The 22,535-nt window shown below is 41.6% G+C and overlaps 1 protein-coding gene across 3 annotated transcripts in view; it reads left to right on the top strand.

The window, feature by feature from the left end:
* The window catches only part of dlgap3 (discs, large (Drosophila) homolog-associated protein 3), a 156,771-nt gene that overhangs the window by 113,034 nt on the left and 21,202 nt on the right, over nt 1–22,535 (top strand). For all 3 annotated transcript variants that reach the window (XM_085395585.1, XM_085395586.1, XM_085395584.1), the window contains exon 3: nt 17,389–18,545. In XM_085395585.1, coding sequence (XP_085251711.1) covers nt 17,463–18,545 — 1,083 coding nt within the window. In that variant the 5' untranslated portion in view covers nt 17,389–17,462. The remainder of the gene's footprint in view (nt 1–17,388; nt 18,546–22,535) is intronic.

Below are 22,535 nucleotides of genomic sequence, written 5' to 3' on the forward strand. Positions count from 1 at the left end.
TTGAAGTAAGTCTTTCCCTCCCCCATTCTGATGCTCAGTTTGAACTTAACCAGGTTGTCTTGACCAATCCTGACCAATCATAAAAAAACTGATAAACTATTATCCCCTTTCTTTTCTGGACTATTTAACGGGTCTTCTCATTGGTTTATTGCCCATGTCTAATCATTAAAGTGCTGAAAGAAGGGTTAGAAATGTTTGTATTACTGAGCATGCATGAAGACCAAAGAGCTCATTTAAAATTGGTCTTAATCCTGAGGAAAAGTTCTTTTTTTTTGGTTTGGTTTTGATTTTTTGTTTTTTTCCTTTTTCTTATTCTCTCTTTAGTCTAACTAGAAAGGCAAAGTAAGATATTCAGTCCTGTCTCCCAGTTGAAGCACCAGTGGTGTACACGTAGGTGTACATTTTTTAATTGTTAGTTTTCTTTGGTAAAACCTACTAATGTACTCACTACGGCATGATTGGAACTGCTCACATTGTATTTATATCCCACTTCTGAGTCATATCTGGGATGAGGATCATACAATGTTTATAATATGGCCCACAACCTCATATTTGTATGCCAAATGTCAATGCAGTTAAAAGCTAAATACCCCACATCCTTAAGCTAACAGCTTTGCTCTCGTCTCACATCAGGCATTTATTGTGTCAAGATATGAACTCAAAGCAGAGAAGTACAGCCTACCGCAGCACTTGTTTGGGTATTTTCTTTCAGTATTAGGATAAATGGCTAGATGTAAAACATGAGTGGGGCTTTTCAGTCATAAAAACCACTATAGTGTACACCCTGCAGAGCTCCACGTTCAGTCTTCCCTTTGTGTCATAACCGTGTGTGTGTGTGTGTGTGTGTGTGTGTGTGTGTGTGTGTGTGTGTGTGTGTGTGTGTGTGTGTGTGTGTGTGTGTGTGTGTGTGTGTGTGTGTGTTGGTGGTATAGTGGCTTGATGGGGTACAACTAAAGCCATTAGTAGAAGGAAACAGACATGTACACACTATCTCTGCCTCAAAACACAATACTTTCACTGCCTGCTATTTCTCACCTATTGCACAACTGCGTCCCTATCGGCAGGAGTGACAGAACAATTCTCAACACAACACGGTTTTTATCTTTCTGTGTGTATCTGTACGTTGTGTGCTGTGTGCATGCGTGTGTGTTTTTTTTCCCAAATGTGTACGTGCACGTGTAAAAATCCATCTGACTACTGACACACGCAGCATGTGGCACAGCGGACACAGCCTGCCTTTTGACTAAATGATGTATACACATCCGATTTAGTGACCTCTAAACTATTTCTTTTGCACCTTAATGACATTAAGTGTTAATAAGCGTCCTCCGTATTTTCAATATTGGAACTCTTCAGACCGTGCACTACACTTTGAGCACTGATATTAGTTGGCTGTAATAAGGTAAGGGAGACTGGTGTGAAGGGAATGTGTGATGGGGATAATAAAGAATAAGAAAAAATGGAAGAGGGGAAGTAAAGGAGTGAAACAAATGAAAGGGAAGGAAAGCAGTGGAGTCAGCTCTGCCTCTGTATTAGCTTTACCCTCAAAGCTGCTGGATGAATGGATGGAATTTATTGAGCCCTCAAAAGAAAATTACTATGTTACAGCAGCAGCAGCATAAAGAATAGAAATAGCATAATGCGCAAAATAAAAAATCTATTAATAGTAATAGTACCATATACAGAAAAAGTGATAAATAAATAAAATAATAAAAATTAAGTTGAAGAAAAATAGATAAGACTGAGATTTTTTTAGCATACAGTATTTTAAATGCCATTAATAAATAATATTTACACTATAAATAAATCAAGAAACAGCAAGAAAGTGTGATACAGAAATGTGTTATGTCCTGATAGGTGTGTTCATCTGTTACAAAAAGGAGGATTGTCGCAGAGTTTTACAGAGAACGATATGAACGATTTCCTGAAGGGTTCTATATGGTAGCAGGGTTGGATAAGTCAGAGGGAGAATGAGCTCTGCTGTGCCTGCAGTGTGGAACAGAGCGGGTACGATGGATGGTCCATGATGGAGAGTAGTTATCTCAGTGACTCAAACACCTCCACTCCCCCCAACCGACAGCAGCAAAGTAAATGGGATTTGCTACTACAGACTGGCAGAAGATGTCCAGTATCTTGCTAAAATGATTAACGGATCTGAGTCTCCTCAGAAAGTAGATTCTGCTCATATCCTTCTTGTACACAGCATCATTGTTGGTCCTCCAGTGTAGTCTGTCATTCAGGAGAGCACCCAAGTACCTGTGGCTGTCCAGTGTTTCAGTCTCTGGACTTAGTAGGTTTAAAATCAACCGCTCTCTCTTTGGTTTTGCTGACATTCAGGACTATGTGTATCTGCTCCACAAAGCTCTTCACCAGCACCAAAGCACTGCAGTGCCATCAGAGAACTTCTGCAGATAGCATGATTTACTGTTTTACTTAAAAATATGAGGTGCGTGAGTAAACAGGATCATCCCCTGTGGTGCCCCAAATTGAGGCCTCTCTGGCACATAGTCAGTAATCCAGGAGACAGAGGAAGTGGTGATGCACTGAGCAGCTTCTCAGTCTGCAGAAGTGGTTGGATGGCATTAAAGGCACTGGAGAAAGAAAACATGCTTCTCACAATGCCACCTTTACTGTTCAGGTGAGAGTGAGCACATTGCACAATCCACCCCAGCATGAGTTAGGTAAGCAAACTGAATAGGGTCGAGAACATATTTCATCTGCTAGCTAAACAACTAGTCTTTCTAGCACCTACATGATATGTGATATCTGAAGTTGTTAAGGCCAGAAGGGTCTTTTTTTCGATACTTCCACTCTCCTCGTCCTGCACTTTCCTGCAGCAGACTAAGGCTGAAGAGATGCTGGGTAGCACAGAACTTCAAGACCCTTGGACTTATGCAGTCAGAGCCAGGAGCTTTGCTTTGGTGTAGTCTCTCCACCTGTCTCCTCAACTGACTAGCTGTCACAGTCATATGTACAGCCAGAGGAATCTGAGAACAGATAGGGTTGGGGGTTGGGGGCACAGGGGATGACTGGTGGAAGGTGGCATGGTCAGGTGGCTGAGGAGGTGGTAAGATTAGAACTGCGTGGAAAGGAGTGTTCAGTACTGAATCCACTGAAGAATGGCTTTAGCAGCAGGGCAACCCTGTCCAGGTCTCCCTGCTACTAATGGTCTCTTGAGTTCAGCTGGAGTTTGGTCTCCAGCTCCCACCAATTTTTACACTTAGACGGTCTTCTTTTCATTCATCTGGGTAATCCATGGCTTGTTATCAGGAAAATAGTTCACAGTCCTGGTTGGGATGGTGACATGTTTGCAAAACTGTATATAGTTTATATATTCTGTGATGTAGTCTATATAGTATGTTGATGTTGTCCTCAGTCTACAATGTTGAAGCAGGCCTTGCAGTTTTCCTGACGCTACAGCTGGAAGTGTTTGAACCACAGGGACAGGGATAGGTATTAACAGGACCAGGTTGTGGTCTTTTCTACCTAGTAGGATCAGAGCAGTGGTTTTGTATCTATCTCTGGTGTTTGGACAGAAGGTCCAGAGATTTACTGGCTCATGTTTTACAGTATACATCCTGCCTAAAAGTTGGCAGAGTGGAGTCCAGATTAACACGATTGCAATCACCAGGGATGGTGATTAAAGGCTCTGTGTGTGTTTATGCAGTAGGTCAGCAATAGTTGTGTATATGATGTCCCATGATGTAAACAAATCAAGATGGTGAAGTAGAATTACCATCATAACTAAAGCCTAAATTATGGTCCCACAAATCTGTCTGCAACAGCAAAGTTGCAAAGAACAGGACAAGTGCAAAAAATTAACCAGAACAGAGCAGGAAAAGTGCAGAGAGTAGCTGCAGTGGACACTCATCGTTATTTTTAACCTCGCAGTTTCTCTATTGTATGTTACAACTTTGCTCTTCTCTGTGGCTGACTGATAGATCAACAACAGCACCAGCAAGAATAGTCCACAGATCAGTTGTATCACATGTTTGTGATACTGCCTCTGTCTGACAACAAACACTCTGTAGGTAGACAGGCCGTCCGTGACTGTCCACAGACTGCCTTCGCACTGCACTGGCTCAAGCATAAAACATGAATAATATTAATGTACAGTATACTCACAGCTAAAAGTCTGGAGAGCAGACGTTCCTTCACTGCAACTAATGTGGCAGTCCTAGATCAAAGCACCAGCCTAAGCTGGCACACACATGCAGACATGCATGCATTATGCAAATACATGTAGACATTTTGCATGTATACTTCATTTGCATTTCAAACGTGCTGAAATTTGTACTTCAAATCAGTAAACACACACATATTTGATTCCTGATCACAGATTTACACTTGGAAAATGAAGTAAGACTCATCAGCATTACTCTTCAAAGCATACTCTGCTCCACTGTTTCATGGTATACTGACAATTGTGTGACATTTATGCAAATTTATTCTACATGTAGTAGTCTAGTTCACCAAGTAACCTAGCAACACTAGAGTCAGCTGGTTAGAAGGCTGTTTGAATGTATGGATGTATGTGTGTGTTTGTATGTGTTCATCGCTCTTCTTGACCATCTTGGACATTGCTGCACTGAACATGCATGTGCAGAACATGGAGGATTTTAAAGTGTCTGGGAATCAAAACTACATTACTGTTAAAGTTGTAAATTGCCACCAGAGTGACTATGTGATGATTATTTGTGAGTTACTTCCTCTGATTTTGTCTTTACTCCTGTATGTCTTGCTGTGATTTTTTGCATCTCGGTGCTCAACTGTAGGAATGGGTACCGGTTCTGACATAAATGGTAGTAACCAGACTGAAAAGCAGCGCACATTTTGGTGCTTTATTTCGGTGCTTTTTTTCCTGAGCTGTGATACACTTTGGATTCTAGCCAATCATTTTACCTTTCCGAGGATAGTAGGCGGGCCCAGGTATGTACGTTCTTTTAGAGCAGAGCTACAGAATAAAAAGGCTGGCTGTACTTCACAGCAAAATATGCAAACTCAGCAGCCTGCAACAAGTGCTTTAAGGTGATACTGTGATACGGTCAAAGGATGTAACACCTCGAATCTGATGAAACACATGGCGGCGCATAGCGTTTTTTTAAAAGCCGAGAAATGCGCCATATTTGATAGCTTGCTGTGAGACCTCACACCGTGCACATCTACTGCGGGAGTGGTGCCTGTTATCGGACCCAGAGTTAGCAACATCTCCCAAGAACCCGAAGAGGAGAGTCCTGGCCCCTAGCCCTGCCAGTGTAGCAGAAATGATGACGGATGATGATGGCAGCAGGCGTTCTTCTCTGGGCGAGTAGCTTAGTGTTGTTCGTGCTAACCACGTTATTACATTAATGCACGTAAGGTGAACTAGCAAACACCATCGTAGTTACATGTGGCTGTCTTCTTGTTTGATGGCAGATACTCCCTTCACCCTGGCCAAAAAGGCTAAAAGGACCAAAGAAAAAATGGAAAACAGTTAAACATGAGAGGTTTTTGGACAAACTTGGTGTTTTTTCCATTGATTAAGCACTGCTTCCAGCCAAGAGTGATACCATATATGCCCCATAGCTGCAGAAAAGGCTAACATTGTTATCTTTTTACAAAAAAACAGCTAAACATGAGAGGTTTTTGGACAAAGTGTGTGTTCTCCATTCTTTAAGCACCGGTTCGAGCACCGTTTAAGCACCGGCACCGTTTCAAAAGTACCGGTACTGGTATCAGATAAAACCTAAACGATACCCATCCCTACTCACCTGTCAGTCAAATAAGCCCAGAACATCATAAGCAGTTGGATTTTTATTTGTATTTTTTCATATAATAACTTACATTTCTTTTTTTCTATCTCAGAAAATGTAGAACAAAGTGAGTGCAAGTTGCATGTAAAAGAATTTCTGGAGCATTTTGATCAGATCACGTAATCATCCAGAGCAGATGTTATTTTTGTCATTAGTCAGGGAAATGTAGATATTCAAAATTTGCATAAGAAGGACTTCTATGTGTCAGAAAACTGTGTTTATGTCTGTGCGTGTGAGATAAGGAGAGTGAGAAATGAAAGAGTTAATTTGTGTCAAAAAGCTGGGAAGAGCAAATTGTTCCTGCCAGTTTATAATGGCAGTTCAGAATTAAAGTTCATTCTTTACCTTGTTTCATAAGATGCTACAAAAGAGAGACATGGCACTCCACAAATCCCAAATTTAGGGGGGAAAAAACCCCCAAAATGAGTCAAACTTAAAATCTATTTTGGAGAAAAATCAGCAAACTTTTAAGAGGTTTTTTTTATCAGATTTGACTGTTAGAATTTTATGATTGTTCATTGTATCCCAATAAACAATTAAGTTTAAGTTAGTTCTGGTATTATTATAAAAAGTGCCCAAATATGTATTCTGAGGCCGTTCACAAGGACTTGTGAAGATAGCTTCTTGAAGGACTTTTTGCTACGAAAGAAGTTAAATAACACACTCAAGATAAAAAAAAACAAAAAAACAAACCGAAGATGTCTTTAAAAGGTTTAAAAAACAATTCAAAGGCTTTTGTTCTTTATGACACTGTGAAAACATAATAGCTGCCATTGGTGTGTGACTTAATTCATTTCTAAGCCTCGGTCTGTGCATCTACCTTTGATTTTTTGTCAAGAGAGTTTGTAAAACAACACAAGCGGCTCAAGGTACTCATGGGGGAAAAGAAAGAGAAGCAATCCATAGAGAGAGTGGCAGAAACAAAAAGTGAGGTGGAGGTAAAAAGAAAGAAAGATATTTGTAAAGTGACGAGGTAACAGCTGAGAAAAGGAGGTTAAAGACGCAGAGGAGAAATAAGGAGGAAACAAAAAAAGGAAAGGGGGGGAATGTAATAAGTAGGTGGGGGTGAAATATGAAATCCAATGTGGGAGCCCCTCATGTGGTCTCGTACCACACCCATCTTTCAACTTAAAAAAAATATTGATTTCCGGTACTCCCTTTTTATACCTTAAGGAAGGAGGGAGGGACACCTAAGCCTTGATTATACTCTGTTGTGGACAGATGGAGACACAATGGCCGACTAGACATTCCTGTTATCTTCTTTGAAGACCACCTGAAGTCCGTCGCCTGGGGCTCATGCTCAGTTCTTGCACTATGATGTAAAGTCACAAAAATCTGGCAAGCACATGGATGTCCACACATTCTCTGTCTGATGACAAAATTTATGTCACTCTGACCCAGGCAGGCTGGCGGACATGGAAAGTATAATCATGGCCTTAGCCTCTAGCTACATCGCGTGCATGTCGGTATCGAAGGACTCACCATCAGAGGGTTAACCCCTGATGTCTGACGGCGGATTTTTGAACGAGCCTGTTACATTGTTCTTTCATCACCTGTGATCCCTGTTTATCCCCATCTAATACACCCATTCATGTCCTCACATGTTATCTGAGGCAGAGAGGGAAAATGAAGGCCAATTACAAGTGAGCAGCACTCTGCTAAGTGGTGTTGGTATTTTCCTTCTCATTAAGTCACAGTCAGAAGCTCTCTCAGGCCGTTTTCAGTGGCATAAACATACAGCTCAATGCTAAATGTGGGGGGGGGGGGGTTATCGCGCTCACTGAATCAGACTAATAGATGTTAGATGAGATGGTCAGAGGAGAGGAGTGCATTTTGACATTATCAATTTGATGTTTTTATATTTAAGGTTGAAAGGGTGGCGAGAAGAAAATGAAGAATAAGTTAGCTGGTGTTCAAATTCTCCAAAAGTCTTGACAGTCACAGAAAATTCAGGAAGTCCAACTGCATTAGGTTTTTAAAATAATTTGTACGTAAACAGGCAACCGATTGTCTTAAAGATGCATTAAATCATGAAGGATGTCCTCTCACACATACAGTTTTCATGAAGATTAAAGTGTTCATTAAAGAAAAAAATTACCATCAGTTAAATAAAAAACTAACTGTGTATTTATGAGAAGCACAGATGGAATTAGTGTGAAGTTATTTGTGTGCCCCTCAGTCTTTCAGCATACCAGGAGCTCTGACACTATGGGCCACTTTGGGTTACAGACTTCTGTCAACAGTCAACACTGGTCGGATGCAAGTGCTTATCAAAAGCATTGTATTGAGTTCTACATATTCTTCTTGCCTGCTCTAGATTCCATTGGTATTAATGTTAAAGTTTAAAAACATTTCTAAGCGTAGAAGATGCATTACAGCTAATAGTGGGATTTTCGTTACAGTGGATTTCAAGAGGCTGTTAAAGTAAGTGGGAAGTTCATTGCCTTATAATGGACAATTAAGGGCTAAGTGGGGCTAATTAGCCTGCTCTGCATACTCAAGTGCACAGTCTAAATTTTGTCTGCATTCTTTGTGATGCAGTGGGTGTTTAATATTAATAAGAAAAATCCAAACTCAACCTGCTTGCTAGCATGTTATGATGCAGTGTTTCCCATTTTTCTTAGGTTAAGAACCAATTTGAACATGATATGAATCTCCTGTTCCTCCAAATCCAAAAGGTGGTTTTTAAGATTAAGATCTGGTGATTGTTGAGGTCACCAGATCTGGGGACCTCAAGCCACAGCACTCCTCTGGATTGTAAAAGCTTAATCAATCTTAATCACCAGTTCAAGATGATTTCATGTTTTTGATACCAAAAGTTATCCTGCTGGAAGCAGACATCAGAGGATGGATATGTTGTGGTCAGAAAGGGATGAATATGGTCAATAACAATGCTCTGATGGTACTGAGGCACCTAAAGCATGCCAAGAAAATCTCCCCCACACCATCACAGCGCCACTCTCAGCCTGTACCATTAATATAAGGCAGGATGGAGCCATGCTTTCATTTTGGTTACATCAAATGCTGCAGCAGAACTTGAGACTCATTAGACCAGGCTACATTTTTCTAAACTTCTATTTTCTAGTTTCGGTGAGCCTACACAAAGCCTGTTTCCTGCTGTTAGCTTACAGAGGTGCCACCTGGTGTGGTCTTCTGCTGCTGTAGCCCATATGCTTCAAGGCTCAATGTCCTGCACATTTACAGATGCTCTCCTGTATAATTTGGTTGTAATGAGTAGTTATGTGAGCCACTATTGCCTTGGATATATTGATAAGGATACTTTCAACCTTCAATGAGAAGACCATTAAATATATAATAACTATTCAGCATGCTGTTCTTATATTTATTTGTAACCTTGCTTAGTCATGGACAGAGTATCTCCTTGTACCAAACTGTTTTGGTGCCTTGAATTGACCAAAGTGGACAGATTCATGCATGCAAAATAGCACAATCCTAATATGGGTCACTGGAGTGTGCAAAGGGCAATGAAAACTACCAATTGTGTCAGAACACTTGATGTTTTCATAGCACCATGTTGCATCCATGGAAAATTCAGATGATTGCATATCATCTCTGGAATTGTCTTTGACTTCCAGAGATGTATATCTGTGATAATATATTCTAGACTTCCACCACAGAGACATCCCTCAGGTAGCTTTAAAAGAAAAATCGTGCTAACCCTGCACCTCCTTTAAACTAATGGTGTTGGTTTTGTTGAACATTTTCTGCCAACCTATTCTGAGAGACCGGAGTAGAAGAATAAAAGGAGAACACAGGTTTGTGCAAGGGAATATGGGAAAGACGAGAGATGGGAAAACAGGGCAAGAGGAGGAGGAGACGGAGAGAGCGCAATAGAGGAATTGCCCCCTAGGCACTCTTCAATTTTGCCCTTATGATGGGAGCATATTTCCCCTGTGTTGTGACCATCATCTCTCTGTCTTACGCACACACATCCACTGTCATATTCCCTCTGCCTCTCATTCTAGCATTACCCTTCTGTTTTTCTTGCTACATCTCTTCTCCCTTCTCACTCTTTATTGTCCCTCATAGGCATTTCCAGCACCACTCAATTGTCCGCTGCCTTCACCAACAACTATTTCAGCATCTAGAGTGTGTATGTGGGCACACATTCATGCGAATGTGCAACCTACCTTTCAGCACCGCCATGTTTATATATTAGCTTCTGCCACTTCCCACTGAAAAGTCTACAGCGCCTTGCAAACTTGCAAATACAGCCATTATATACACATTTTTTTTCCTTATTTTTCTTAAAATTTCACACCCTTTTTACCCACCTGTGCTCTCCAGTCTGTATGCACAGAGATAATGAACTGCAGTAGGTCAACTTGGCTCTGTAGTTGTGTTTTTTTTATGGGTCCTCTTCTCCAGGTCATCCTTGAAATTTTCAATCTTTCCCATCATCCCTGATTCCTTCTGGATCATGATGGGTTAGCTACAGCAGTTACTCAGCTGCCAGAGAACAGTGTGTGTGTGTGTGTGTGTGTGAGCGAGTGTGTGGTGTGGTTGTGTGCATATCGGAGAAAGACAGTGGAAAAATGAAAATAGATCATTCATGGCTAAAAGCTGAGAAGAGCAAATCAGTCCTTCTGCCAGTTTCCCAGCATGCATGTCTCTGGCTTGAAAAAAAGGAAGTGCATGCCAACACATAGCTGAGCCAATCCTCTATTATTTCCTATTCCCATAGTCATACATTTCACTATTGTCTGTCCCACTTGCCATTATGGGCTTTCAGAGTGCCTGTGGTTAATAGTATCTTTGAAGTACCAGCACATATGGGCAGACACCAAACTAGCAAAAACTTTCCTATTGTTTGACTACAATTCTATAAGCATTCTATGCAAGTTCACCTCGTTTTCTTAAATGGGTCGACGTATCTGCCTCGGACCACGTTCTAGCTTGGTTCATTGTATCTGCATTCAAACAAAGCCAGTATTCAGGCACACAATACCCACTGCCTCACAGCGTTAGCCCATTTTAGTGAAAGCCAAGGTTGCGCCTGCCTTGTCCAAATGATTGTCTGCTATTGTCCCCCATTAAGCTACTGTCTGTAGAAAAACATATGGGGAGAAATATATAAAACTGTTAATTCATGATATACGCAGATGAGACTAAATGACTTTAAAATTTACATGTCTTTGCGTGTTGGGCAAGTTACTTTGAAAAAGTAATTAATTATAGTTACTAGTTACTTCTTCAAAAAGTAACTGAGTTAGTAACTGAGTTACAAGACTCTAAAATTTATTAATTACTTGAAAAGTAACTATTGCATTACTTTAAAAAAAAGTGTTTAACCCTCTGGGGTCCAGGGTATAATTGGCAATTTTTAACTACTTTTGATGTTTCCTCTACATTTCACCTTTAAAAACTATTTACTTTGCCTTGTTTGGTATCATTCTTTTCAGCACAGCCTCACGTGTCTGAATTTACATTCATGTGTTCATTTTGACATACTGTATTAACACAATTGATCTAAATCTTCAATTTTAAAATCATATGCACGTGTTTTGCAAACAAAGTTATTTGCAGCCATTTACCTTTTACCCTTTGTTATAACCATTTCAAACTATTTACATAACAATCAGCTGTTCTGCATTAAATAAGATCCCACACAAATTATTTGTGTCACTCCAAACATTTCTGTCCACTATAAAGGAGAACATCACAGCCTGTGCACTCCTGTTCTCTACCTGGAGACAGCAGTCACCTCATTGCTCTGACACACAACACAAAACTATCCACAACACTACACACTAACTACAAAAGAAAACACATTAACTACACACTCCAAACACGCTAAACGTCACAAATCTCTCACATCTCAAAACTCGCTCTCTCTCTCTCTTTTTCTGCTGTCTCTCTCTCTCTCGCCGCCACTCCTAAAACTCCCCCCTCTTCCTAAACAACCAAATGTCTTGTTGCCAACCTGCAAACAAGTAGCTGCACAATGGTAAAATGGCCCTGTCCCTTTTTTTTTTTTTAAATGCGTTGATGCCATTAAATTCAAAACTACTTTTTTTTCCCAAGCTTAACTATTTCATTTCTGAATAATATATTGGTTCATGGGATTTGCAGTTCATTGCATTTTGTCTTTATTTACATTTTACACAGCAGCCCAACTTTTTGGGGGATTTGTGATTGTATGTTGCTCTTAAGTGTTTTCCTCTTGTTCTCTCCCCCAGTTCCTCTGTTCCTCTGTACTTTGTGCATCCTGATTTCCTCTTTTTTCTTCTGTTTCCTCATGTGACACAGCCGTATTTTGCCATGATAACTCACATACAGACTCACAGTGGAAACAATTCCAGCCACGCTGTAGATGCTGATGACTGATTAGAAGTGGGCATATATCATGCAGCTATATTTTTTCCTGCCTACAACTGGTTTGCCATCTCAGTCTAAGGAAAGTCTTTTCTTTGAAACAAAATCTGTCTCCCCACTAATCTTGATGAAAATCTCTTATGATGTTTTTGAGCTACCTTGCCTTCAGACAAGCAATAAAAAATCATAGTTAAAAGAAAAAAAACATTTATCAATTAGACTTTTCCAGGTGTTAAATTTTACATTTCACTGATTTGAAACACCCTTTGACCTACTAGCTACGGACACAGTGGAGAGCGGGCAGACTCAGCTGTTAGCAAAGTGGGTCAGAGCAGCTGGCATGAGCGCATGAATATTTAAAATGAAACAGCTCCAGACTAAAGCCTCTGTAACAATCACTTCGATGCCAAGCAGTGTTAAACAATAGCAGCGTGTTGTACAGCTCCAACTGAGCAGTTACTGAATATTTCTGCCTACGCTGAAAGGAGGGGGAAGGTTACCAAACAGTAATAGAATTACTGAAGGAAAACACAAACTAGAAACCATCGCACCAGCTGCCCTGCCATCCGGTTCTACGATCCAATCCATCAGAGACTTAAAAAAAAGAAAAGAAAACAGCTATAGGTCAAATTTAAAGTTACAAGTGTGAGACAAAAAGTTGGGAAAGGGTGCAATGGTCCCAGTGCCTGTCCCTATTTTCAAGTTCAACCTTTGTTTTCATCTGAAGTAGTCCCCTAAAAAGTTTTGGCGATCCTGCCCCAGTGACAAAAACAGTCCACAAACAGACAGAACAGCCGTCAAAAAAACCTTTATTTGCAGCCCTGGGTTGAGTCACTACCGTATTGACTTTGTTATTGTTTGCATTTCTGTGGTGTTGCTTTCAGTCCATCAGGAGTGAACCTGAGCTGATCATGTTCACTTTTACTTTTACTCAAAGACAGAAGATTTCATGTCAGACTGGAAACTATTCACTTGCTGTCAGGGATATAAAAACAAGAAACGTGGCAACTCTGACAGAATAGTAGCTATGGCATTGGCATTGTGGGCAATGTAGATGCAATTAGAGCCTTTTACAGTTTGTTTCAGCTAGGCGTTTTCCCTCTGCTAATCAATATACTGTGTTTACAAGGCATGCTTCTGTGAAGCAGATCAATCACAGCTGTTTAGCTCTGCTTGCTCGCAACATGTAGTTACATTTCAGGTAAAGTACACTCCAGGCTACACTGTAAGTTACAGCTATACTGTGGCTTAAACGTTGTGTCATCAAAACATACACGCATGCAAAAAAAGAAAATAAAAGCTATCATGATGTCTCAGCTGGTAAAGACAAACGGGGGGAAAAGGGGAAAGTGCATAGAATCACTTTAAATAGTGTTGAAAACACTTTGTAGAAATAATGGAGAACAAGGCTGCGATAGAACTAAAGAAGCACCTTGAAACTCTTTTGTATTTGTTGTGTAACATTTGTGTAAATAATGCTATAATACCTCAGTTATCTCAGAAGACATGCACAGAAGAGAACACTGATGGATGGCAGAGGCCATGAGATGAAGAATGGAAACAAACTTTGTAATTAACTCAACACATAGTGCTGGCATGCAGAGGGCCAGACATACTGACAAGTTTAAAAAATGAAGAAGAAAAAACAAGGAGCTGGGGAGGAGGAGACATGACTGGAGGATGGATGGAAGTAGGTCAGAAAGAGAGACTGAGAAGAGAGAGAGAAGAAGTGAAAGAGAAAGTGACAGCCAAAGTTCAGATGTGTCTTTCATACCTTACTATCTTAGCGGTCTGTGTGTGCATATGTTTCCTTTTGGTGTGTGTGTGTGTGTGTGTGTGTGTGTGTGTGTGTGTGCACAGCCACATGTTCAGTGTGTGTGTGTGTCATTGTGATTGACAGCTCCCAGCCAGCAGCTTGCTCCAAAGCCAAAGACTTCATAATAAACAGAACAGGGTTTAATTTACTCCTTCAGGCAGAGTGGTGGTGCTCACTTTGCAGTCTGCTAGTACAACACACTGCATAAAATATCTTTCTCAATAAGTTATTTGATATTGAATTCAGATTCAACGTTGAATCGCTGTTAAAACATGAAATATCAACATTCATTTTTATATGTAAAACAGAATACACAAGAGATCCTTGATGTTATCTGACCTGTATACTTATGACAGAAGAAATTGATGTTTGTGTTCAAGCTCCAACAGCACTACCAATGCGTTTGCGTCTAAATGCTATGTTAGCCTCCATTTTATCACAGAGTGATGACATAGTAGATAATGATGGTGCTACCGTCATTCTCAAGGTTTTCACGATGGGATCGTTGATTGGTCTTTAGGCCTGTGTGACAGCTTAGCAATCGATTTCACAGCAGCTCTCAGCAATCACTCACAGTCGGTTAGGGAGACCAATGGTTGCTAACGAGTCTCCAAGCCTGTTTTACTGGGGCCTTACTAATACCCAATGCTAGCTGCTATATTATCCGAACATTGCTTCAATTGTTAATGTTCATTTAAACTTTTTGGTTTTCGGACCAGACCAAGAAGCTTAAGGTTAGTCTGCTTTCTGCATTTCAAACAAAAGGAGTATTGGCCAGTAGAGGCACCCAATTGTGTCCAGGTTTCAATCATCTAGCTGTTGACTTGAGGTGAGGTTGAAGAATTTGAAGAAGGAAGTCCTCTTTCTTCATTGTTCTTTCGTGCAATGTACAGGTACCACTGGCAGCTAAACAGCCCCAGCCCATGATCCTACTGCCGCCATGCTTGACTGTTGGTACAGTGTTCTTAGGTCTGAAAGCCTCCAAACATGCAAACAATCAGGGTAAACAGCTCCTGGGTTGTTCTTGAACATCCTAACCAATTTCCTCTCATTTGAGGGTGACAGTTTAGGTCTTCTTCCAGTCCTTGGCAGACTGGAGATATATCTGAATAACTTGTACCTACATAGAATTGCTTGTAATGATAATCCTGGAATCTGCAGTTGTTTTGAAATCACTCCAAGAGACCTTACAAGCTTATGTGAGTCTATCATTCTCCTTCTTAAATGTTCACTGAGATCCTTAGACCGTCCCATTGTTCAACCAAGATAGATACTATCTTGACTGTATGGTCGTATTAGTAGTTCTCCTTCTCGATTAATCTTTTTAACTGTGGTTATATAATGTTGAATAATCCAAACTATATCGGTTTGGACTGAAATGTTTGTGTTAATAATGGGATCCAAAACACCACTTTTTTTTATTACTAGTTTAGCTGAAAGACTAGAAATTAACATAACCAGAGTGCATTTTGTCAGCTCCATTACCTTGAGGTTAAATCTTGTGCTTCAGCATTACTACTGTGTTGTTATAGGGCAGTCCCATCTTCTAATTCATGTTTATGGAGACACAAGATCTACCCACTATCAAAATTTTCAAGTATTTTTAAGGGGTCACCATTTGCCACCTGATTTTTAAAAATCATCAAAACACACCTGCTGGAAGCAACACAAACACACAACCATGGAATGAGGGATAGAACGACAAAAGGAAGATGATAATAATTCATAATGTCACAGCTACTGACTTTACTGTCATTATTAGCTTCTGGGCTTTTGTTGTTTTCACTGCAACATGCAGAGTATTGCACAGTAATGGCAGCATTGTTACATTTCCCCGTAGGAATTGTGCACTGCTTATACCTTGTCAAAAAGGAAAATGCTTACAGGTTTTATTTTTTGGCAGTGAAATGATCATAAAGCCACAGAGTTAATGAGAGGTGGCTCGGTCCGCCCAGGTGGCACAACTGTCTAAAATCTGTCCATGGTTGGACGCTGACTTGGAGAGGCCCATCGTCACGGCCACACCAATGACACGGCTAGATGTGGGTGAGCTTTCTGGGTGGCAGCTCTCATTCAGCCAATCAAGGCAAACAGGCCACGCTCTATTTAATGATTATCCCAGCATCTGTCCCCTATCTCTCATCTCAGCGTGAAAGCCAGCAAACACAAGTGCAAATACACTCGCAGGAGCTCAGTGAATCCCATCCAGCCGAGCAGCCCGATATTGGCTCGCATCGAGTAATTCAATCTCAATTTAATCAAATTTAGAAATGATGGCAAATGCTCGTGTGCATTATGAACAGGCTGTGTGCCCGTGATTCATTATATAGTTAGTGGAGAAGTGGTTAATAGAGGATGTGATTACACCAGCAGCAATTAATGCCAGTCCAATGAAATACATGATTACCACATTTGGAATGTAATCTCAGTTGTTATCCATGTCATGAGGAGAAAGGAAACCCAGAGATAGCCCTCATCCTGTTTACATTCTGTTTACTTTTACTTAGGTTTTACTGCTGCTTGACAAGGTACACTCGTTTCAGGTCCTGCATTAGCTTTGTGGAGAGGATCCCATCATCCACTACACTTTCATCCTCTCGAGGCAACAGTAGGGTTGGTTTTCACCTAGTCCCATTGATATCACGTTGCTGTTCATTTGGTAATCATCTGCCAAAATCCCTCTGCAGTATGCTTGGATGCTTGCAGCCACTCTCTAGCTCCTTTGCATTCGGATGCAGGTGATCAATATACAACCTGCTTTCCTCGGCTTTAAATCACAGGAATGCTCAAAGACTCCCTGCAGGCCTGGATGGAGAAAACGACAGATAACACGGAGCGCTGGGCAGATGAATAAAACGATAAATGTCAAAGAGGAGCAAAAGCTGTTAGATAGAGGGAGAAGAACAACTGAAGATACACACTGAGAGAGAAAGAAAGGCTAATATTCTTGATTTATCAGCCCTGCAGTCTTAGAGATGAATAAAAAGAGGAAAGCTGTCTCCGGCCGCTTATTGCAGCCGCGGGATGAATGTTCGCGTTTGCTCTGTTTTGTCTTTGGTTAGGTAAAAAATGAAGTGTAACATCAATAAAAATGTTAATCAGAAAAAAAACAATGCATTGTTTTCACTTTCAATTCACGCATTAAAAAGAAGAAAAGAAGAAAGAAAATAATCCTGACATCAATCATCAAAATCTACTTCCTACCACAAATGTCCCATCGCTGCACCTCCCATATGTGAGCCTCTAATCTTACCTTATACCTGTACTCAAAGTTTTATAAAAAAAACACCCCTTTGAGGTCTTAGTCCTTTCTGACAGGTATGAGAGGCCTAATTAGACAAAAAAAAATGACTCTCATCCAAACAGTCTACAACATTGCAATTGTTGTTCCTTTGCTACACTTAAATAAAATGTCTTCACATTATTTCTTGTTTTTCTCACCAGGTGAGTGAGGTGCAGCCCTGTCACGCCCACAGCGCCCCCTTTCGGCCCGGACGGCACACCATGCCCCGGCGCCTATGAAAGGGTACCATGTCAGCCGGAGCATGTCTCAGCATTCCTCGGGTGGTGGTGGAGGAGGTCCCTGCCACTGCACGCCTGATGACTGTGACGGTCCAGGCAGAGACTACTACCACGGTCACAGCGATGGCCACTTTTACCCTGGGGGAGGTCCCGTTGAGGCCCTGGCGCTGGAGAGGCACCACTCCCGCTCACACTCCCATAGTCACTCTGGAGGAGGCACCTTTCCCCGCTCCCACCCCAACCAGCACCCACCTCTCCAGTCATTTGACTCTTGTGAAGAGTGCCTATCCTCAGGCCACGGGGGGAAGATGCACCGCATGCCCTCAAACATGATGGACCAGTTTGAGAAGCAGGTGCCCTTCCATCATGATGGCTTCCACACACTGCAATACCAGCGCACTGCCAGTGGGGGTGCTGAGCAACGCAGTGAGAGCCCTTCGCGCATACGCCACTTGGTCAATTCGGTGCAGCGCCTCTTTGCCAAGTCCCATTCCCTGGAGGCGCCATCCAAACGGGAGTACAACGGTACGAGGGGAGGAGGGGACTACAGGAGCGAGAGAGGTGGGGGCCACAGGAGTGGAGGGGAGGAGGGCCACTACTCAGGCCACCAGTCTCGCTCCACCAGGAGGAACAAGTCTCGAGAACGTAGCAAGAGTGGAGACTCGCGGCATGAGTCAGGCAGACGCCACCGCAGCCGGACAGCGGGCTGGTGGAGCTCCGATGACAACCTCGACAGTGACAGCAGCTACTTGGTAGGTGGGGGTAGACCGGGGTATCCCAGAGGACATGAGAGCCTGGATGCTGCCATTCAGGAGCTCACCATGAAGAAGCCCAAGGAACGAGGCGGCGGACCGGGGTCTGGGGAGTGCATGGCCTGCACAACAATGGCTCTGGTGGGGAGTGAGGGAGGAGGAGGACAGCACGGGCATCACGGTCACTCCCTGAAGAGGAGCACCTGGTCAGCCATGACAGTGAGTCAGGCTAGAGAGGTGTATCCTTCTACCAGAGGAGGAGCCTATGACAAAGCCCTGGTGCCCATTGAGAGCAAGCTCAAGGAGAGGACCTTCCACTATCTCCAGGTGTGTCTGTCCCTACATATCAGCAAATGTGTAATCAAATATATATGTGGTTTGGTGTTAAGCAAAAAAAAACAAAACTTATTTTTAAGGAATGAAAAGATTGTCTTGAACTTTTGTTTTTCTGTTTCCACTGTCTCAGACCCTTGAAGATTAGGCTAATTAGTCCGCTGCCATAACGACAACTATCATTGTGTACGGGACTTTATAAAAACGTGTCGACCATCTCACATCTTCTGCCTCTGCTCTCAGTCTGTGTTGCATCTCCATGTGTATATTTGACAGCCAGTACAGACACACAGACGCAGGGCATCTAGACAAGATGAAGCCTGCTCTTCAGTTATAACACAAAATCTGTCAATGCAGTGCCTTCTCACAGGCTTGTGGGGAAGTATGGGCTTGTATAGCTGTGCTTTAGAACATAAGTGCTGTGAAACAATCAGAAAACAACACATGTAGCACACACACATGTCAGTACTGGAAACACTTTGATTTAAGTGAGGGTGTTGCTTACCCACTTACTCGCTGTGAATTCATCAAAACTGCATAAACTACCTCCAGCTTTTCGTGTAAATTGTCTCAATTGGACTTCATACAGACTTTGTATTTGGAAGCTGGCAGGTTAAAGATGATTAGTGATCTGACAGCCTTGGACATTTACATTCTCCATGGATGGATTATCACGTCCACGAGATCAAGGCAACAATTTGCCACAGGCAAAGAATATACAGTACAAGTATACCCTGTATTCCTTTTGTTTTGTTTTTTTAATTGCTGCTTTATGCTTTATGCTTTATGCGTTATGTTCTAGACACCCCAATAGATATGATTTAAGGTATGAAACACATGCTTTAATATAAATAAATGGAAAACATGCTGCCATGATTGGCATCTCCCCATGGCATTCTTTGGAGTATTTGATGTCTTTAAAGTTAAAACTCAGTCTGCCAGAAGGTTCCAAGGTTCAGTGGTGATAAGTGACAAACGATTTCGTTTTCTCTGCATTTCTCTGGCGAACATCAAATAGCCTTAACTATAGGAAATTGTTAAATATAATACACACGTTTCTTCCACAAACAATGTCAGAGAGTGAAGCCAACTTCCAGATTTCCCAGGTCTAATAGTGTTAGCACTGCTACACCACAACCAAGATCTTCCCCAGGAGGCAGGACTGTAGGCTCTGTCAGATGCTGACAGTTTACACTTGCCGACATGCTAAGTTGACATTTCTCCTATAGGCTGCCTGTCTTCTGTCTTTCTCCTTATTGACCACCAGACTGAAATTTGACCTATAGGCTATCCAGTTATAGCTTATGCTTTAATGTACTAATTGGCTAAACGTTTAAAAAAAAAATAGGAAAAAGTGCAGACACTACCTCACCACCATGTGAGGAAGGTGCAGAGCTGAAAAAATATAACATAGAAATCTAGTAGTGAGTGCACAGTGTATGTGTGAAAGTAGTAACCAGCAATCTCTCTGGTACTCCTTAAAGTAAGATGTCTTTGTCATCTTTGTCTTTGTCAAAGACGACAAAGACAGACTGCTTTGTAGAGCTTTTCTGATTGCTCAAGTGGCCAATCAGAAAAGTTTAGGTCTACAAGCCCGTCCTTAAGTTTCTAAAGTTTTACCCACTGAGTGATGACTGCTGGGGAGGTAAAATACCCATTGATTTTAATTTAGGCTTTGTCCCTCCAAAGGTTAATTGTTTCAAGGAAAGAAAAGCAACCATTGTCCCTACAATTTTGGTTTAGACCCTGGTTTTTCCAGTTGAATACACAAGTAAAGGTATTCAGTTACTCAAAATGCCATCTTCCTGCTATAGAAACAAACCTTTAATAGCAACACAGCCAATTTTTGTTTCAAAAGCTCAAGAAAGCAAATTAGAAGAAGAAAATACAATCAAAGATGGGTAAGATCCTTGTGGTAAAGCCTTTGGATTAATGGGGAAATTAACAAGAATTTTTCAAAAGCATAAAAAACCCTTTTTCTTAAATAAAGGTTTCAAAAAAATCAAGTGAAAAGTATTTTTTCTTGGTTAAATGTCTGCCTAAGAGGCCAGATGGACTCTCCTGGCATTTTGCTGTGAGTCAGAAAACAATAATCATCTTCACCCACCGTGTTATTTACCTGTCCCTTACAACAGTCGCTTACCTGCCTCCTGTCAACACGCTGTAGCTTGAATCTGCCGCATGCAATTTTCAGAGAACCCGTTCACTCATTTTATCTCCTAAAATGGCAGAAAAGGTTAATTAAAGACTGTTATTGGCTGTTACAGTGGCATCTCAGAGAGCACACGCACGCACACAAACACACACACACAAGCACGAGCTCAGAAACCTCCAGCTGTGTTGAGGTAGAGCTGCCATGCAGGCTGTGTTTCTACGGAAACAGCAGGTAGCCACAGGAGTCCCTGGTGTTTTTCCAACTCTCATCCTTTAGACACAGCTGAGGTCTGCTGATAGAGAAGACAGCGAGAGCAGGGTCGTCTGTGTGTTCGTGCTTTTCTGAGGACAAACCCCACACAGTTTACCCTGTGCTTTAGGCTACCATCACATTCTCACCTTAGGACACGAAATGAACTTCCCCTGCTGCAGCTTTTCTCGTATCTCCAGGTGTCACCGGTGGTTTGGGGAGGCGCGGAGAGACAGTATGTTGAGTGAATTGTGCCCAGCTTAGATGTGCCAGGGCAGGCCAGATTGATCCACGGCTTCAGAGCAGACAGCTCACTGGAGCTGCAGATATAAAGCTGTTCAGGTCTGTTTCACCAGGATGAAATGTCAGGACTAACAGCAGCACAGGTGCAACAACTCCAAATTGAAACTGCCTGAGAAAGCAAGAGCAGATATCATACACCCAACAGCTGCCTTTAAACTCTATTACTTGTGTATTAAAGGTGGCACTTGTAATAAGAGACTGGCAAATAATTTATATTGTAAGGTAAAGACTCTGCAATATTAGTAAGAGAATAACAACCATCAGATGATCCCCTGTGAATGAGCACTTAGCCATGAAGAGAAGGAAGAACTGCTTTTTAACAGGAAGAGACCACCCACAGCTAAGGGAGGGCCAGCCATCTGCGTCCCCTCCCTGTGGGAGTGAGGGGGAAGAAGAGAGTAGACACAAAGTTATTGAAAATTCAGATGCAGGTGTTTCAGGATCAACCAATATAGTACCTTAAGTTTATCAAAATCAGAGAGTTTCAGGCCTAATCTTAAAAGTACCCAAAGTGGAAGCTGAATCAACAACAGAGGGGTCTGAGTCTGAATCTTTCTTTCTAGTCCAACTTGTTATTCTTTTGGTCACTACCTGTAGCTGTAGGTGAGGGTCAGGACCTAGGTCAGTCAATAAATCGACAGCCTCACTTTCATCCTCCTCTCTCCTCCACACAAGATTAAACTTTGAATTTCTCCATGTTACGACTGAGTATAAATTGGCTCTACATCTGCTGGATTTATGCAAACAGTCAAAAGTGAAGAGCTAAATGTAGGTTGGTTCACATTAAGAAAAACGCTCTACAAAGCGTTGACTAAGTAGTTTTTGTAGCACCTGGAAACATTTGATTTGGTTTGATTTTATTGATTAGCATTCAAATATCTCAGTGAAGACAGAACAAAGATCTACCACAAAGCAAGAAAGCATGAGACAAGGCTAATCAAAAGGTATTAGCTGAAGCATTTGCTTATTACGCCAACCCTTTTAACAAAAGATCTTTTTGCATGCAGCTCCTGTACACAGGGCTCGAAGCAAATAATAAAACAAAGCAAAAACAAAACAAACAAACAAGAAAAAAAACTTTCCACATGGTCAGTTTTAAAACATAAAACACATGGTCAGTTTTAAATTAGTTCAAGTATGCTACAGCAGTCCCTCTCTCGTTGCAGGGTCAGTCTACCTGCTGTATGTTATTTCCATGTGTAAAAAAAGGAAACATGTACATACAAGCTAATACTTACACAGGTTTCCTGCAAAGAGTCAGGACCGAGCAATAAATG

The sequence above is a fragment of the Rhamphochromis longiceps genome, linkage group LG22 (assembly GCF_057381845.1).
Source record: "Rhamphochromis longiceps isolate RC_006_pf linkage group LG22, R_longiceps_female_GT1.1, whole genome shotgun sequence".
NCBI lineage: Eukaryota > Metazoa > Chordata > Actinopteri > Cichliformes > Cichlidae > Rhamphochromis > Rhamphochromis longiceps.